The 15,602-nt window shown below is 45.4% G+C and overlaps 6 protein-coding genes across 6 annotated transcripts; 2 read left to right on the forward strand and 4 right to left on the reverse strand.

The window, feature by feature from the left end:
- Window positions 1-2,706: 2,706 nt before the first annotated feature.
- T069G_02171 (short chain dehydrogenase domain-containing protein) lies at window positions 2,707-3,758 on the forward strand (the record flags this gene model as incomplete). Its single annotated transcript, XM_056169381.1, has 3 exons — window positions 2,707-3,120; window positions 3,181-3,408; window positions 3,465-3,758. The coding sequence occupies 3 exons, from the start codon at window positions 2,707-2,709 to the stop codon at window positions 3,756-3,758; spliced, it is 936 nt and encodes a 311-aa protein (XP_056034697.1).
- A 160-nt stretch (window positions 3,759-3,918) lies between these two features.
- On the reverse strand, window positions 3,919-5,491 carry T069G_02172 (fungal specific transcription factor domain-containing protein; the record flags this gene model as incomplete). Its single annotated transcript, XM_056169382.1, has 5 exons — window positions 3,919-4,542; window positions 4,592-4,688; window positions 4,741-4,801; window positions 4,855-5,199; window positions 5,290-5,491. The coding sequence occupies 5 exons, from the start codon at window positions 5,489-5,491 to the stop codon at window positions 3,919-3,921; spliced, it is 1,329 nt and encodes a 442-aa protein (XP_056034698.1).
- Window positions 5,492-6,244: 753 nt separating this feature from the next.
- On the reverse strand, window positions 6,245-7,921 carry T069G_02173 (carboxylesterase family domain-containing protein; the record flags this gene model as incomplete). Its single annotated transcript, XM_056169383.1, has 4 exons — window positions 6,245-7,124; window positions 7,175-7,282; window positions 7,332-7,572; window positions 7,624-7,921. The coding sequence occupies 4 exons, from the start codon at window positions 7,919-7,921 to the stop codon at window positions 6,245-6,247; spliced, it is 1,527 nt and encodes a 508-aa protein (XP_056034699.1).
- A 1,311-nt stretch (window positions 7,922-9,232) lies between these two features.
- T069G_02174 (organic solute transporter ostalpha domain-containing protein) lies at window positions 9,233-10,378 on the forward strand (the record flags this gene model as incomplete). The annotated part of the gene is made up of 2 exons (XM_056169384.1): window positions 9,233-9,741; window positions 9,799-10,378. 2 exons carry the CDS (start codon window positions 9,233-9,235, stop codon window positions 10,376-10,378), a joined length of 1,089 nt encoding a protein of 362 aa, XP_056034700.1.
- Window positions 10,379-10,698: 320 nt separating this feature from the next.
- T069G_02175 (uncharacterized protein) lies at window positions 10,699-12,182 on the reverse strand (the record flags this gene model as incomplete). The annotated part of the gene is made up of 3 exons (XM_056169385.1): window positions 10,699-11,514; window positions 11,590-11,733; window positions 11,787-12,182. 3 exons carry the CDS (start codon window positions 12,180-12,182, stop codon window positions 10,699-10,701), a joined length of 1,356 nt encoding a protein of 451 aa, XP_056034701.1.
- An 836-nt stretch (window positions 12,183-13,018) lies between these two features.
- T069G_02176 (amino acid permease domain-containing protein) lies at window positions 13,019-14,986 on the reverse strand (the record flags this gene model as incomplete). The annotated part of the gene is made up of 6 exons (XM_056169386.1): window positions 13,019-13,275; window positions 13,349-13,708; window positions 13,759-13,863; window positions 13,930-14,359; window positions 14,416-14,566; window positions 14,631-14,986. 6 exons carry the CDS (start codon window positions 14,984-14,986, stop codon window positions 13,019-13,021), a joined length of 1,659 nt encoding a protein of 552 aa, XP_056034702.1.
- Window positions 14,987-15,602: the final 616 nt, after the last annotated feature.

Raw genomic sequence — 15,602 nt, forward strand, 5'->3', positions numbered from 1 at the left:
AGCTCACCGCTGAAATCAAAGCATGTAATTCCGTGGGAAATACGAGTATTTGGCGCAGGAGCACGCAAGTCACAAATCCTTGCACAAGCCGAGTCTTGTCCGCTCATTACGCGTCGTCCAAGGTAACGTCACGCCGGGGAGCGCGGTAGACTTGTCTTATGCTACCAATGCTCCCATCTCAAAATGATTGCTATTCGGTGAAGTGCCAATATCATGAACATAGAATATCAAGTTCTTCACTTCTTCTGGAATGGTCAAGGCTCACAACAACTCTCCCTTTGTAGTCATCAATTGAAGGTCGCCACCAACTATGAGTGTGGGTCGGCCGGCAGGTAGGCACGGCACGCAAGCGACTTGCAAAGAAGAAAAAAACAGAGGCCGCAAAATGGATACCATGTCAATACGCGAAGAGAGTACGCTCACTATGCCATATGAGTTTAGTATAGTGGCTATGTGCGGGTTGTCCTTTTCTGTACATTGCTCGCTCGATTCCCCCCCTTTTTGGACGACTCCTTGGCACGTTGAGGCAAGAAGTAACCTGCTCAAACCCTGGTCGAAAGGTCTTTATTGAAACAAAATGTTCAGGTCAAATCAAAAAGATTTTCCGTATCCATAAGATAGTCCTGAAGCAAGCTTGATCTTTACCGCGAGTCAAGTAACACTTCTGATACCCAGATTGCCTATGTTCATTTTCATATTTGAAGCGACAAAAGGCTGAACACCGACTTAAAGGGCAACACCAATAATAGAAAGCTGAAGGAGTTAGTTAAAAACCGTAATCGTCGAGACTACAACATCCTCCCCACGAACAGCTTTGCGTGAAAAGAGGTGACGGCATGTCCGCCTTCAAAGTCTTAACACTACCGGTGAAGACAATGCTGAACCCCTAAACTTGGGAAAGGGGGAACGTTGAAGCGACGAGTGGATAATATCTTCTCTGTTATAACAAAGTTAGGCTTGTTAGAGTCTTTATTAGAGCGACGCTCATATATACCTGAGTTTCAAGGAGTACTTATTTTTGGTTATTCGACATGGAAAGCTGAGTCATGACAATACGAGTACCGCGAGTCCAATCTGCGCTTTAGTCTAGTCCGATGGTATGCGGACAGCCCGATAAAATCATTGCGGTGGCAACCATTGGAAGACTAGTACTTGCAATACCTTTGGAGATGGTAACATACCCAAGGTAACTTTTACAAGACTCCAATCTTAGAGCAAATAGTCTGCAATTTTTTGGGGGGATACATTTAGAATATCATCAACCGTAGGTCTTAGAATGCACTGCTTCTGCTTCTGATCATTTTGAGTACGATGGGGCTGCATATCGGCCTAGTGGTTGCTCGAATGAGTTTGGTTCTTGTTAAGATGAAAGCTACGGAATTTTGCTATAGCCAAGCGACCAACTGGGCCAGGATAATGAGAAATCTCTAGTTAATTATCCATTTGCACCAATAAATGCAAATAATCATCCATTTCGACATTTTATTGAACATATATGTATTCTTCTCTGCATTCGTTCGCCTTCACTAAATAGCTTTGACTTTTATAGAATTGTCACTCCAATTTTTTCTCATACGTGCATGAAAGATGCTCTATCCTCCTCCCTAGTTTTATCAGCATATGTACGGGACACAGGTTTTATTCTCGAGAATCGTTGTCATCATTTTTCATTTAGGCAGCATAGATCGTTCTACAAATGAGGTCGAATACACAACGTGGTATTACGGATGTTGTTGGCCCATGTATAGGTTAGCCCAGCCTAAGGGTAGAGAAAATGTTGTGGCGGCAAAACAGTTGCCTCGCCTTCGCCTAGGCTCAGTCCTAATTCCATCGCCCATCTACAATGGCAGTCCTAAACTGATCTGTGATACGCTCATTAGATGCAATCAAATATAATGCGGTATGATTTGGAGTGTATTGCTAAGCTGAACATGGTACAGCTTTCATGAGTACCCTACATAAGTGGGAAAAGGAGGAAGAAGTTACATGTAATCCAGCGACATCGCTGCACTGACAAACCAGTACTGCACTACGTCTCGTCCCATACAATACTGCTTATAGTAGTACTTTACACGTCTGATGCTGCATACCGCATGATGCTATACTGGAGGGAATTTGGCAGATTTGGTGGATTCCATTGGCTGGATGGCTGATAGGTTGGGACTGGGGGTTGGGTCCAAGGTACCTAGTAGTTCGCCGTAATCGTAATATGATCCAACACTGTCTTATCCACAAACGAGCTAACTAAGAGCTATCGATTAACCTCGCTTCAGGCTGCAATCTTATCAGATTGTGCAACCTTGCAAAACAAAAACGAAACAACATGAAAGTTATTTGCAGGCGTAGATGCTAAGGTACTTTAATATAGCACCACCAATTCCCGGTAAGATATGTTCAGCTTGCGTTATCAGTCTATGATTTGGGCCTTGATCCTTTCTCAATTTAATATGGACACCAACATTATTTGGCTTTGTGCATTTCCCTTGTAGTAATTAGCGTCCGCGTCTACACAGCGCAAATATCCATGGCAGTCCGCATGCAGTCCGCGTTGTCCGCGCTCTCTCCCTAGAAACGTAGAAATTAAGAGACCAAAATAATTATTTATATTCCTCTCACGTCCCATAGGAAGATTCTCATTCTTTTGACCTACATACTCTTTTTTTTTTTCGACGTGGCTACCCCCAAATCTCTCTCTTTTCAACGATCATGTCTCTTTGCCAGACTCTCACCGAATTCTACCCACCTAAACCCACCTTTACTGATCAAGATCTTCCAGATCTTGGGGGCAAAGTCTATCTCATCACAGGAGGGACATCTGGAATCGGATTCATTCTTGCCAAAACCCTCTACGCAAAACATGCAAAAGTCTACATCACATCACGAAGCGCGGCATCTGGAGAAAAAGCTATTAGCGAGATAAAAGAGTCGGCTGCGTCTAGTCGTGGCGAGTTACGCTATTTGGTAATGGACCTTGGTGACCTACAAACCGTCGTTCCAGCAGTGAAGAGCTTCCTAGCCCAAGAGACTCTCCTTCACTCAGTGTGGTTCAACGCCGGTGTGATGAAGGTCCCCAGTGGAAGTATCACCAAGCAAGGCTACGAGCTTCAGTGGGGGACAAATGTAGTGGGACACTTTGTGATAAACAAGTTGCTCATGCCCATACTATTGACCACGGCGCAGGTGGCCCCTAAAGGGAGCGTCAGAGTTGTATGGGTGAGTAGTGATGGTCACAGTTTACTGTCTCCGAAAGGGGATGGTATCGATTGGGAAGACATCACCACTCGAAAACCCGCGGGATGGATGGGTGAAAAGGGATCCATGACGTATTACGGGCAAAGCAAAGCTGGAAACGTGCTCCTTGCAATGGAAGTTGCAAAAAGATATGGAAATCAGGATATTATCGGAGTGGTAAGGTATCACATGCTGCGGAGTCACTGTTCAACATCGACTAATTACTACTCCAGTCTTTGAATCCAGGTCATCTAAAGACAAATCTACAGCGTCATTCTAACTCGGCTTTGGCCAAAAGATTCGAAGGTCTGGTTCTACACGATCCATCTTTTGGCGCTTTGACTGAACTTTACGCGGGGTTCTCTGATGCAATTGGAACAGACAATAACGGGGCCTACATTATTCCCTGGGGAAGAGTGGGAAAGATACGGCAAGACATTGACGCGGGTTTTCACCATCGAGGCACAGGTAAAAAACTATGGGATATCCTGGAAAAGGAGACTGGGGAATATACATTGACGGTCTAAAAACGTATACAAGCTCCACCGTCCACTAATATGAAGCCCAATGTATGGGTGCCCTATAATTGACAAATGCTAGCGTGTTCGTATGAATTCCATGCGAATAATGTTGAGATATTCATCTGTGACATGATTAGCAACCTGGTACCTGATGAAGAGATGTGGGTTACTCGCCTGAAACATTCCATCGACCTTTGAGTAATTTTAGTGTCTCTATGATATCCGTCATTTTCTGAGTATATTCGTTATTTTGTGTTTCATAGATATACGCTTGAATAAGCAGTGCTGCTTGGTATAAACTGTCGGCAATCAATGGGCTCAATTTTGAGATATCGCCCGCTTGAACAGACGAATAAATCATGCTCGCGAGCTGATGAATGCGAACAAAAGTATCCTTGATACCTGATATGGCGACCTGCTGCATCTCAAACTGCTCTGGAATCCCAACTCCCTGCATTCCATCTGCATCGGCACACATATAGGCATCGTAGAGCGCTATCTGAGCACTATAGCAAATGCCCATGGCAGTAAAGTGAGAGACACTATATCCACTGTTGTAGATTTCGTCGCTCATGTTCCCAATCTCCTGATTCATGGCATGTCTAAAGGTGTCTATGATGTGGTGCAGTTGCATAGCTTCATGATATTGTATCTTGACATCTTCATTTCTTTCGTTCAAGTGACGAAGAACGTGTGACAAAAGATGAGAGGCCTGACATGTACGCGCAAACGCTGAGGTACGAAGTGTGGCATATTCGGATACGGCCAAAGGCTGGATAACTACAAAGTCCTGGTTTCTTTAGCAGAGTCTTTCCTTGTGTGACTGGGGCTATACATACTCCTTTGTCCCAGATGTCCTCATCCATAGGGAGTAGATCATCAGATTTCGCGTCATGGGCAGCAAATGGGCGATTACCCCCACCAATGTTGACAAATCTTACATGTTTAAGCACTTTACCACCAATAGAGGCCTGTTGACTTTTCTTACCTGTCCAACACAATAACTGCCCACCACACTCGACGTCTCTCTTCGGCTTCTGCCCACGACACTGTGATCTTCATCAGTTCTCATCAACAAATAATTACAATCTGCAAGGCTTACCAGGCTGCGAGAACATCTGAGGCGCATTCAGCCTGTTATGAATTCCCATAGCATATCCGAGTCTTGCACAGTGTCCGATGGTGAGATATGCAGCAGGATATATAGCATTTCCAATTTCATACAATGCAACCAACAATAACGCCTGTAGTAGTTTCACAGAGAGCACATTGTTCTGTTCGGCCTCTAAACAGCCCTGTTTTACCAAAGCATACATTTCTGTTCGGACAAGGTCGTATTCTTTCCTGGGCTGACAATGCATCTTCATTGCTAGGGATAAAATAACCATGTCTGGATCGAGTATGTTGGCATCTCCATTGAGAACTCGATAAATTCGAAGTTTCGATACTAAGAGAGGCTGAATCAGTTTCTCCCAAAATTTTCAATATCTCTTACGCCCTTTTATTTCATTCAAACGAGATAGAGGTATATACGAACCTATTGGAAAGAAAACATGCACTGAAGCGAAAAACGTATCGATGTCGGAGCGCAGTTGCTCCCTGCTGCCAAGTTGTTTATAGTAATTATCAGAGAGGGTGGCTTTAGGTGTGGATATGATGTCCTTGCGCTGGTTGAATGTATAAAAATCCAAGAAGAACAGAGCAGGGAATTCCTCATAGTGTACCGTTAGAAGTTTCATTCAACAAGCATAAGCAGCGGCGATCATAGTGTGCGTCGAGTGGGACTCAAAACTGACTTGTTCTTGCATGCCGCAAGAGTCAACGCTACTGGTAGTTGGAGTTATAGCTTTAGGAGGGTAGCTACAACGTCTTCTGTTTCTGCGGCAAAGCGAGCATGCTGGTAACTCTCTCGAGCATTTTCGCTTCTTTTCGCGGCACGGAACGCAGGCTTGGGAGGCAAAATCCTCGGTGACATCAACATCAGTCATTCTTGTCGACAGTATTCCCAAAATAATCGCTACAATGTGTGATACTCAATGGTTCGTATTTGTTTCATGCGTTGTGTCTGATTGACTCGTCTTGATTGCTTAGGTGGTGTAAGATGCATAGATTGTAGGGAAAGTTGCATTGCGTGTACCGTCAATTGGCAACGCGGTATTTGCGGACACTGATGCGGGAGCTAGCGGAGCGGAGAATTTTGTAACAAAATGCGAAGGTTATTTATTGTCAGCCATGCAAGGATTAGCCTGCCTGGGGGGGAATAAGATTTAAAAAATTGTGCAAATAATTATAATCTTATATCTATGCCTGGAGCATTTAGGTAGGCAGTTTAGAATAGTCACAGGCGGAATCAGTCGTTCATATTGAAGAAATGAGCTTGACTTTAAGCCGGGATGTTAGGGTTACATATCTATTGCCAGCAACTTGTGCGAGAAAGTAAAGCTGCGTATATCCAACTGTTTAGGTCTCTATATACTAAGTCGTAGTGATACTTAAGCAAGTACACTATAAATTGGCTTATACAGCTCGCATACCTTGTCTAGTTTAGTGCCTGATATGTCTTGCTTCATCTCCTCGTCCGAGTTTCCCAACACAGCAACGTTTGATACCGCTCTCCAACCTGGCCCACCTGTTGGATTCTTTGCAAAATCTGCCCAAGCCTTTTGCATGTATTGGCTCAGTTTTTCCTGTTTAGTCGTAACATCGCCCCTGGGATATGTACCATAGATCTCCGCTATCTCGCTGGAGTGATAAACGCCGGCACCTGGGAATAACTGGGTATTTGGAAACGAAGCGTTAAATAGGTACCGCCAAGTAGGAAATCCTGCTATAGACGAATAGTTGGCAATCTGAGACGCTGTGCACATGAAGCGGTAGTCAGTATCAATGGCCGCTGCCTGCTGGAATTGGTTTGAGATGCCCGGAGAGCCAATAAGATAAGCGGCCAACACTTTGTCGTAAAACGACTGATTCACATGCGGTAAGACCGTCTGTAAATACTGCTGGGTTGAATTGTATGCGCCCACAAAAAGACGGCCCTCTTGGAAGTTGTTGCCGATAAGGATTGGTACCTGGGCAACTTTTCCGTGTTCTCTAGCGATGCCTGCATGTGAGATGAAGGTGATGTTGTCTCTGACAGGGCCAAATGCAAAATTGCCAGGCTCTTCAATAACCGATTTAATTTGGGTGGCAGGTACCTTTCTCACACAAGAAAGGACGTCAGACGCAGATGAGCAGTTGAGCTTTGCAACCATGTTGTTCCAAGAGGCAGTTGGGTTGGGGTTGTTGGGATAAAAGGTCAGTTGCCCAGATTCCATGATGGCCGCAATAAATGGCGGGTTCTTATGATATGAAGTTACCAGCGCATCCACGCTACAAGGTATTAACAGACGATGAGAATCAGGAGTAGGGATAAGCATTACCTAGCTGCTCCAGCTGATTCTCCAAAAATTGTCACCCGCTTCGGATCTCCACCAAATGCATGTATATTACGTTGCACCCAATCTAGAGCAAAATGTTGGTCAAGGAATCTACAAGTGTCAGCTCAGTTTCTCCTTCAGTATGTTGCACGGTGCTTACCCCAAATTCTGATGTTCAGTGGACAGTTGAGGGGACCATGGAAAGCCAAAGACATTCGTCCTGTAGTTGATTGACACCACGACAACATCTTGATTTGCAGCCATGAAAGACCCATCCCAACGAGGATCGCTATTGAAGCCGAGTGCAAATCCACCGCCATAGATCCATATCATGACAGGCTTTGCTCCTGGCGAGACTGGCGCGTATACATTGACGTTGAGACAATCTTCGCTTTCACCGGCTGGTGGAGGTGGAGTATTAGACCACGCAGCAACTTGCGCTGGCGGAATACCGTCCTGGGCAGCAAGCTGCTGGACGCATGCCGGACCGTAGTTTGACACGTCCAGAGGGCGAGTCCATGGTTTGGGTGTTGCTGGAGGCTGAAAGCGAACGGGAGAGGCAGCGAAGGGCACTCCTAGGAACTTGTTGATAGGCAGTCGGCCTTCAGACAAAGAAGTAGCGACACCAACTATAACGCCCGAGTCAATAGTAGCTGTTGGTGAAGTGTCGGTATTACATCCAGCCTTAGTGCCAGAAGAAGCCCCAAGAAGGGAGAGGAAAACTAAAATAGAGGGATGGAACAAGACCATGATGAGATGATGTTGGATTCTGTTGGATTCTGCTTGGTTGATTCTCTCTCTCTGGGAAGGATCTCTCCCTTATATATACATTTCCAAGATGATTCTGCCCTGTTAAACCCACCATCTGTCTTTAGCATCATTGGGCTAATCAAGGAGAGGCCGGTGTATACGCGTCACGGAGGTTCATCTTCTTAGCAAAGCCGCTCTCGAGAGATGTTAGTCGCAATGATTGTTAGTCATGAGGTTTTGTATTACTGACATGCAACTCTTGGCTAGAACCTGATCCATTTACACCCCACAAACATAATAAAGGTTAATGCTACAAATTGGTATATTCACAGTAATTTACTAGTGAATTATCTTAGCTTAGCAGTATAAGTTACAAGACACACACAGATATCATCAGGTAGTTTACAAAGACATCATTTCAAGCCCCATAATGCGATATTTCCAGCAGTCAAGTCTATCTCTGGGAATAGCAAAGATAAACAGCTAAGTATTTACGTTATATGCATATAAAATTACCTCTCCTTTTCTATCATTCAGTACTTTATCTTGTTGTCCATAGAGAAAATGTACTCTTTGCTGATGGTCTCATTATGTTGTCCAGTAAACTGCGAAACTAAGCTTTGTGATGCTTGTGGGGCGTACCATCGGTAAAGCTCGTTCTTCTCTTTGGAGTTAGTGCCAAAAACAACATGAATGATGACAAGTCTCCTACTCCGCCACGTAAATAGTTATAGGCAGAAAGATGATGCTGACCCTAGAATCATAGATATGATGTGAACTAACTGGCGAATGCTCCATATCTGTTAGAAACTTTACCTTGTCTGCTTGTATACGTCGTCTCGCATCTCAGCCACGGTCCGTTGGCTATTCCATTTGGGGCTATCGCTGCGGTGGGCTGTGGCTGCAGTAGGCTCGCTTTGCCTCGCTTTGCCCTTTGTGGTAACGGCTGCGGTAGGATTGGCTTTTCCGTTTGGGGCCATTCTTGCGGTTGGGCAGCTTTTCCTATTGGAGATAGCGATACGAGTTGATCATTACCCTACGAGTGTTTGACAGGATTTGATCAACTCGAATCCTATAGATACTAACTTAAAACCAAGTTATTTAGTGAAGAGTAAACATATATGCATAATTAGCATTCGTATACCTTTAACAACTCGGGCCCATCAGACTCATTATAAAAGCAAGACTCTGTTAATGCCTTTACACATTCACTTCTACAACCCATTCCAACTTTTGCTTAATACCCACACCAAGTTCTTTGAGAATAACAACTCATATCCCTTGTCGCATCACTAAACGTTTTTCCCCGTCATGGTTGCCATAGATCAGTCATCTCGTATTCTCGTGTTTGCTAGAGCGGATGATGATGATTCTTGCGCTCGCCCTACCACGGACGATAATGGAGACGTCTTAAGCATTGGCATCACGACACACACGCTATTGAAGATTCTCTCGGCTGTCTTTCTCGGCCTGACTGTTCTCAACAGCATAATTCACATTACGCGACATCTTACCAGATACACCGCTCCAATTCAGCAGCGACAAATTATCCGGATAATCTTGGTCCCTACCGTCTTTGCCATATTCTCTTTTCTTTCTGTACTATTCTATCAGACGTCCATATACTTGCGTCCATTGGCTGAAATCTACGAATCCATCGCTATTCCCGCAATCTTCATACTCTACGTTCATTACGTTTTCCCCGGTAGCCACTCATGGCGGGAACTTTTTTATCGGCTTGAAGATCCATATAGTAGAGAGGCCAGCATTGCTGGCGGCGATGTGACTTGGTTCAAACGCACCTGCGTCTTTGTTTTCCAGTATGTTAGATGCAACTAGAGCTCTATTGTGTGTTTGCTAACCCAGCTGTGTTACAGATACCCAATCTCAAAAACAGCTTCTTCGATTGTGGAGATTGCCACGCAAGGCGCTGGAGTGTACTGCGTCAACTCGCTGGCTCCGCGCCATGCACATCTTTGGTGCGAGATCATAAATGTTCTGTCAATTGTGTTGGCCGTACCGCATGTCATTCGCTTCGAGCGCCGAATGAAGGAACACATTGATCCAAATCACAAGCCTGGAGTCAAACTGTGGACCTTTAAAGGTTTTGTTTTCCTTCAGTTTGTACAGTTGATCCTCTTTGGGTTACTGAATGGCCGACTCTCTCACCCAACTGCGTCCATTACTTTCAATGACCTGTATTATGGTATTCCTGCTACTCTGACCTGTATAGAGGCATGGATTTTCACGATTATTTTTATGTGGTCTTTCTCAACGAAAGAGTATGCGCCCAAAAACATTGATGGACAATGCCATCGTATGCCCTTTTGGCGCGCGCTTCTGGACTCTCTCAATATTGCAGACCTTGTTGGAGCAATAGCCACATTGATCCGTATTCTGATGGAAGGAAATTGGCAACCGGTTAGAGAAGACCAAAACGGTGGCGAAAGAAAGTGAATAGACGACATTACGAGGCAATTCGAAGGACTACATCTGTACCAGCCCCGTCTGCATCGAGCATTCACTAGATCAAGGCCAACACACCGCATTCAGGGCCGTGAAATAATGAGCACATCTGGTGGAGCAACATAAGTATTGGAATGGAGTAGAAGAAAGGATTTGGGACTGTTTATATGGTATTCAGTATCAAACAAAGTAGAAGGGATTTTGTTTTACAGCATAAAGGCACATTTCATACTTAGTAACTGCATTTAGAGAAATTACAACATTTAAAAAATATTCAAGTGTATTCTGCATGCCCCTTGACTGCTAATGTCTTAGCTGTACTTTGTAATGAACGCTTGTGCCTTTGCTAAACTCATCGAATTCTTTAAGAATGCGAGTACACCTTGCACCCAGCCTCGCCTAAATTCAACGTCCAATTTCTGAACATGTTTGTTTTGCAAACATGCCATAGCCGCAGAAAGAGGCCATAGCATCAGCATGCCTCTGAGGCTGTACAACTCTTCTGTCGATTGCGGGTCATCCAGACCACCAGTTGCCGTCAATTGAAGCATGGACGGCACAGTCATACAAAGGTCATTGATGATCTCCATCAGCAGTGCAGCAGTAGACGAAACAATAGACTCATCAATTCCAGGTGTATTGGTATCGGAGCGTAATGAGTCGACACTCGGGTGAGCACACTCGAGGATAGCGAGATTTAGCAATAGACGAGTACCGCGGTAGAGGTTTGTGGATAATGCGGCGAGGAAGCTATCGTATATGAGCATTTCGGTTGGAGAGCCTGAGAGGCTGAAGAGCTCTCGAGCCCATTGTGGCCGGCTGTGAGCGTTTACGGGGCAAATTCGGGTTGAAGCCCATTCCCCGGGGCTGGTGTTTCGCTGATACCACTCTTCCAGCGCTTCATCAAGATCCATAGGCTCCTGGAGTCGTGGGTGCAGTTTCTGTGATAGGTTTCCGTTCGGTTTCTCATTTTCAATTGATGAAGACTGCTGCGTGAGATCATATCGCATTTGACAGGCTTTGTGCATAAGAGTGGTCAAGTCGGATCTGGGGTCGCTTGTTGCATGTAGTTTCATATCAGCAAGAAACGATGGTGGTGGCTCATTGTTGGCGAGACAAAATATGAGCTAAAGGGAAATTAGTAAAGGGTTGCTCATCCAGACATCTGCGGTCTTGAAGCTGAGAGAAAGCGGGACGCATACGGTTTGCATGTGGAGGACGGGCGCATAACAGGGTTTGTCAAGTCGTTTGCTCCCCTCGCCGCCCTCCCAAAAATGTTCCAGGATGGAAATGGCTCCCCGCAGGTGGATAGCGTAAATCCCATCAAAATCTGTCGAGGTCATAACCTATTTACCATTAGTATTCAAGATTTACGATACAAAGATGAGACACGACTGACTTCGTAAATGCCCAGGAGGAAAATACCGAAGAGGACTTCCTCCATCTTAATCTTCCCAGCAGTAGATTTAGACATTACGCTTGCAAATCGACCGAGGGCATCGTTATAGAACACAACGGCAGCATCCTTGGCCTCTTGGGACTTGAGCCTGCCACCAAAGTTTACCAGTGAAAGCGCTGACAATGCAGAATGAAACCATGAGTTTGGCGACGAGTCTGCCATCATTTGAGGAATCTGATCGAGCGAGCCTCTGATCTCTGCAACACGGTCTTGTGGGCTTGCAAAATCGTAGAGGAAACGCAACTGAACCATATGTTGAAGCGATGGACGCAAAGAAACCGACTTGGGGACTAGGGCGCTATTGGAATATGCTTGTTGCGATGATGCTACTTGCATGCTGTTCGTCCCTGCCGGCGAAGGAGAACGCCTAGGCCTAGTTGCTCGTCGTCGCCATTTCGACTTTGCAGTCTCTGCTGCATGATGGCTTTGGTTCCGTAGAATCAAGTCGAATGTGTCTTTATACTCGCATACTTGGGTGGCTTTTCTGCAGCGCAAGCAGCTAGGCTTATTTTCATCACACTGGCATGGTTAGCACAGTTCATTCAGTTTAAGAAAAGTAACCCCAAGCCAGGCCTGAGAATCTTCTCAATGAAAAGGCGCAATCTCTCAATAAAATATTGTTACCTTGACTTTGATAGAAACACATCTCCGACAACCTTTGCTAGGACCGTTATATGGCATAGTTATTGCTGACGCGTAATGAGCGGTGGTGGAGGTCGATCTATTGTAGCCTGGTATATTTACAGCGGTTAAAACAGGCCTCCCTTCTACGGGGGATGTGCCCGGAATTAAATAAGGCCCGGTTCGCTCCCTGTTGGCTCTCTGAGCATCAACAAACCGAACAAAACGGGTTTTAACCGGATATTAGGGAGTAGGAGCCCGATGGATTATCAAGTAGTGTGACATGCAGACGCCATGGAAGCAATGGATGTTTTTTGGACTAAACTTGGAGAGCTATTTTATAACTATCTTAACAGCAGCTCGATGGTATATACTATTCGCAATTTGGATCAGGATGTACCTCGAAGTTTTTACAGTGAGCGTAGATCGGTATGCGGCTCCCTGGGCTAGGGACAGGGCTGGATATGCAACTTGCCAGCTACTTATTTAGTAGTGGTTATATATTTACTACTCCTTTACTTCCTCCAATACCATTGCCCACATGGCTGTTTTTACTCCAGTCTCCGTTGACGAAATCGTGCGAAAAGACGCAAGTTCCTTTGGGGAGCTTCTCTCTTCTCCTCTCTCTCTGCAGCTTGTTTCTCTTCGGCTGTAATGCGACCCGTGAAAAGGTCCATTGATGCTGGCTGCACGCGACAGTATCGAAAGAGGAGTTTTGGACCCAATATGAGCACAATATGAATGGGAATTCCCACATAAGCGAACACGAATGGCTTCGCCTGAAAGGACGGTATAAAGTTGTTTACGCCTAGAGAATGAAAATATGTTAGAATGCATTTTGCTGCCAATTGAGTAACGAGAGCAGCCAAATCCCAACATACCATTAAACAAAATAACAAGACATGTAATGAAAAGGCTTCCAGAGACTCTCAATTTCATCCACGACTCGGTATAAGGAAGGCTAGCGCGGGGCATATTTTGTGCCTCCATACCGCGCCGGAATGACAGATAAGTAACCATGATGCTAATCCAGTTAAATAAGCCGAAAATGGTGGCAAGCGATACAAGATCGCTGAATACCTGATTACTGCCAGTCGTGACGTTCATTAGCGCCAAGAGAAAGAAGATGGAAGCCGTTCCAACCGCCACAATAGGGACAGCGCCGTAGGTCCTGGTAAATATTTGAGGCAAGTAGTTGTCACGAGCTAGGCCGTAGAGTGTTCGTGATGCGATATATATATCTATCCGTCATTAGCGATGCGGCGCTATTATGATCATTTGATGCACTCACCCGAGTTTGCTGCGCTCAACACAAAAACAAGCAGGCAGCCATTAATGAAGCCCGGGAGAAAACTGATGCCTGCATCCTTGATCGCCACAATAAAAGGAGAAGCGCCTATTACATAGTAAGTAAATATGCATAAGAGTCCATATATTGAGAAGGGTAATAAGATCGGCATACCAGCTCCTGTCTTTGAGTGAGTTGCAGTCATCAAGTTAGGGCTGTTGTACGGCACAACCAAACCCAAGAGAAAAACAGCCCCTACATAAAGAAACAGAATACGCCAGAATGTCTGTCGTATAGCACGAGGAATCACCTTCCATGGCTTGTCTGCCTCTCCAAAGGCCACACCGACGACCTCTGTTCCCATGTATACGAAGCCCGCGCTGACCATGCAGGACCACCAGCCCAGAAACCGCCCCGTTGCTCCCTCAACGAGATGGGCATTGAAAGCTCCAGGATCTTTCCAGTAGCGGAATCCGAGTCTGTCATGATTCGGGCCTCCGCCGAGATCAATGACCAAGCAGAGTATCATCAGTCCCAGAATCACGAGGGTCTTGATGATTGCGGCGACAAATTCGATTTCTCCAAAAACCTTGACTGGGAAAAGCTAAAGTGGTTTGTTAGATTCCATTTATTCAGCTTGAGGGATTGGTCGAGACTAACATTGATAAAAATGATCGGGACTGCAAATGAGACAATCCAGACGCCAACATTGACATGGGGCAGCCAATACTGCATTATGAGGCCGGACGCGGTCAAGTTGTTGGCTAAAAGAACGGCATACTTGCAGAAGTAGTTCAGTCCTGTTGCGAATCTATGTCAAGTTGCAACTTGTTAGTTGACCATGATTGGATCTCCATGAATAGTCGAATACTTACCCATAGGCTGGATCTACAAAGCGTGCTGCGTATCCACTGAATCCCTTGTCCATGGGAAAGGCCGTTGCCATCTCTCCGTAAGCAACAAGCACGTTGTAACAGATAAACCCCAGAATGGCAAATGCTATCAGCATCGAGCCAGGCCCTCCGTTAGCTAGAGCAGCGCCCGTTGCAATCAGCAGTCCAGTACCAATAGAGCCGGCGATCGAAAACATGTTGATTTGCCGGCTGTTGAGGTTCCTCTTGAGTTGGCCATTTTGGCCATTTGTGGGAGCCTGGTTGGTCTCATCCGTTGGTATCGCGATGCCGATAACACCTTCATCTTGATCAAAGGTCGGTTTCGGCGAGGCTTCCATACTTCAAATGAGAGTTCTCTGTCGGAAGTGTGGAGTATTGTAGGATTGAGGGGAGAGTATTCACGGAGCCGGGATAGACAAACGATCTGGCTTGCTCATTCAACTTCCCCATGGGGTCGTCATCCCATTTGTATCCAGATTAGCTATATACGTGCTGTCAAATCTATCAGCACTTACAAGCATCACAGGACGATGGCGATTCGGCGCCGAAACCCCGGCTGGAGACGTGCTATCTCGAAGCCTTGACAGGTAGACACTAAACCTTACGCTACCCCATAGTTTAGGCCGGAACTAGAGCGTGGCTGACTTTGTCAATTGTATTTCTACTATGGCCCAAGGCTTGGGTTTGTGAATAGGATCTAAGTCTTTCAGCAATATAGTTGTCAGAAGTGTGGAAAGTTTATAGGATAAATGCTCTATCTATCACTGGGACACAAGGTATCCCCGGCGGAGGCAAACAACTAGAGTAAAATGAGCCAAGTTTGGTATGATAACATGGCACCTATATGTACTGTAAAAAAGAGCAGAACTTGTCAAGTATGGATGAAGCTAAAATAGCCGACTGTAGGGGACGCTGTGAAACATGAATGGTCTTCGGCGAAAAATCACCGAGACC

This window comes from Trichoderma breve, chromosome 1 (genome assembly GCF_028502605.1).
Source record: "Trichoderma breve strain T069 chromosome 1, whole genome shotgun sequence".
Lineage (NCBI taxonomy): Eukaryota > Fungi > Ascomycota > Sordariomycetes > Hypocreales > Hypocreaceae > Trichoderma > Trichoderma breve.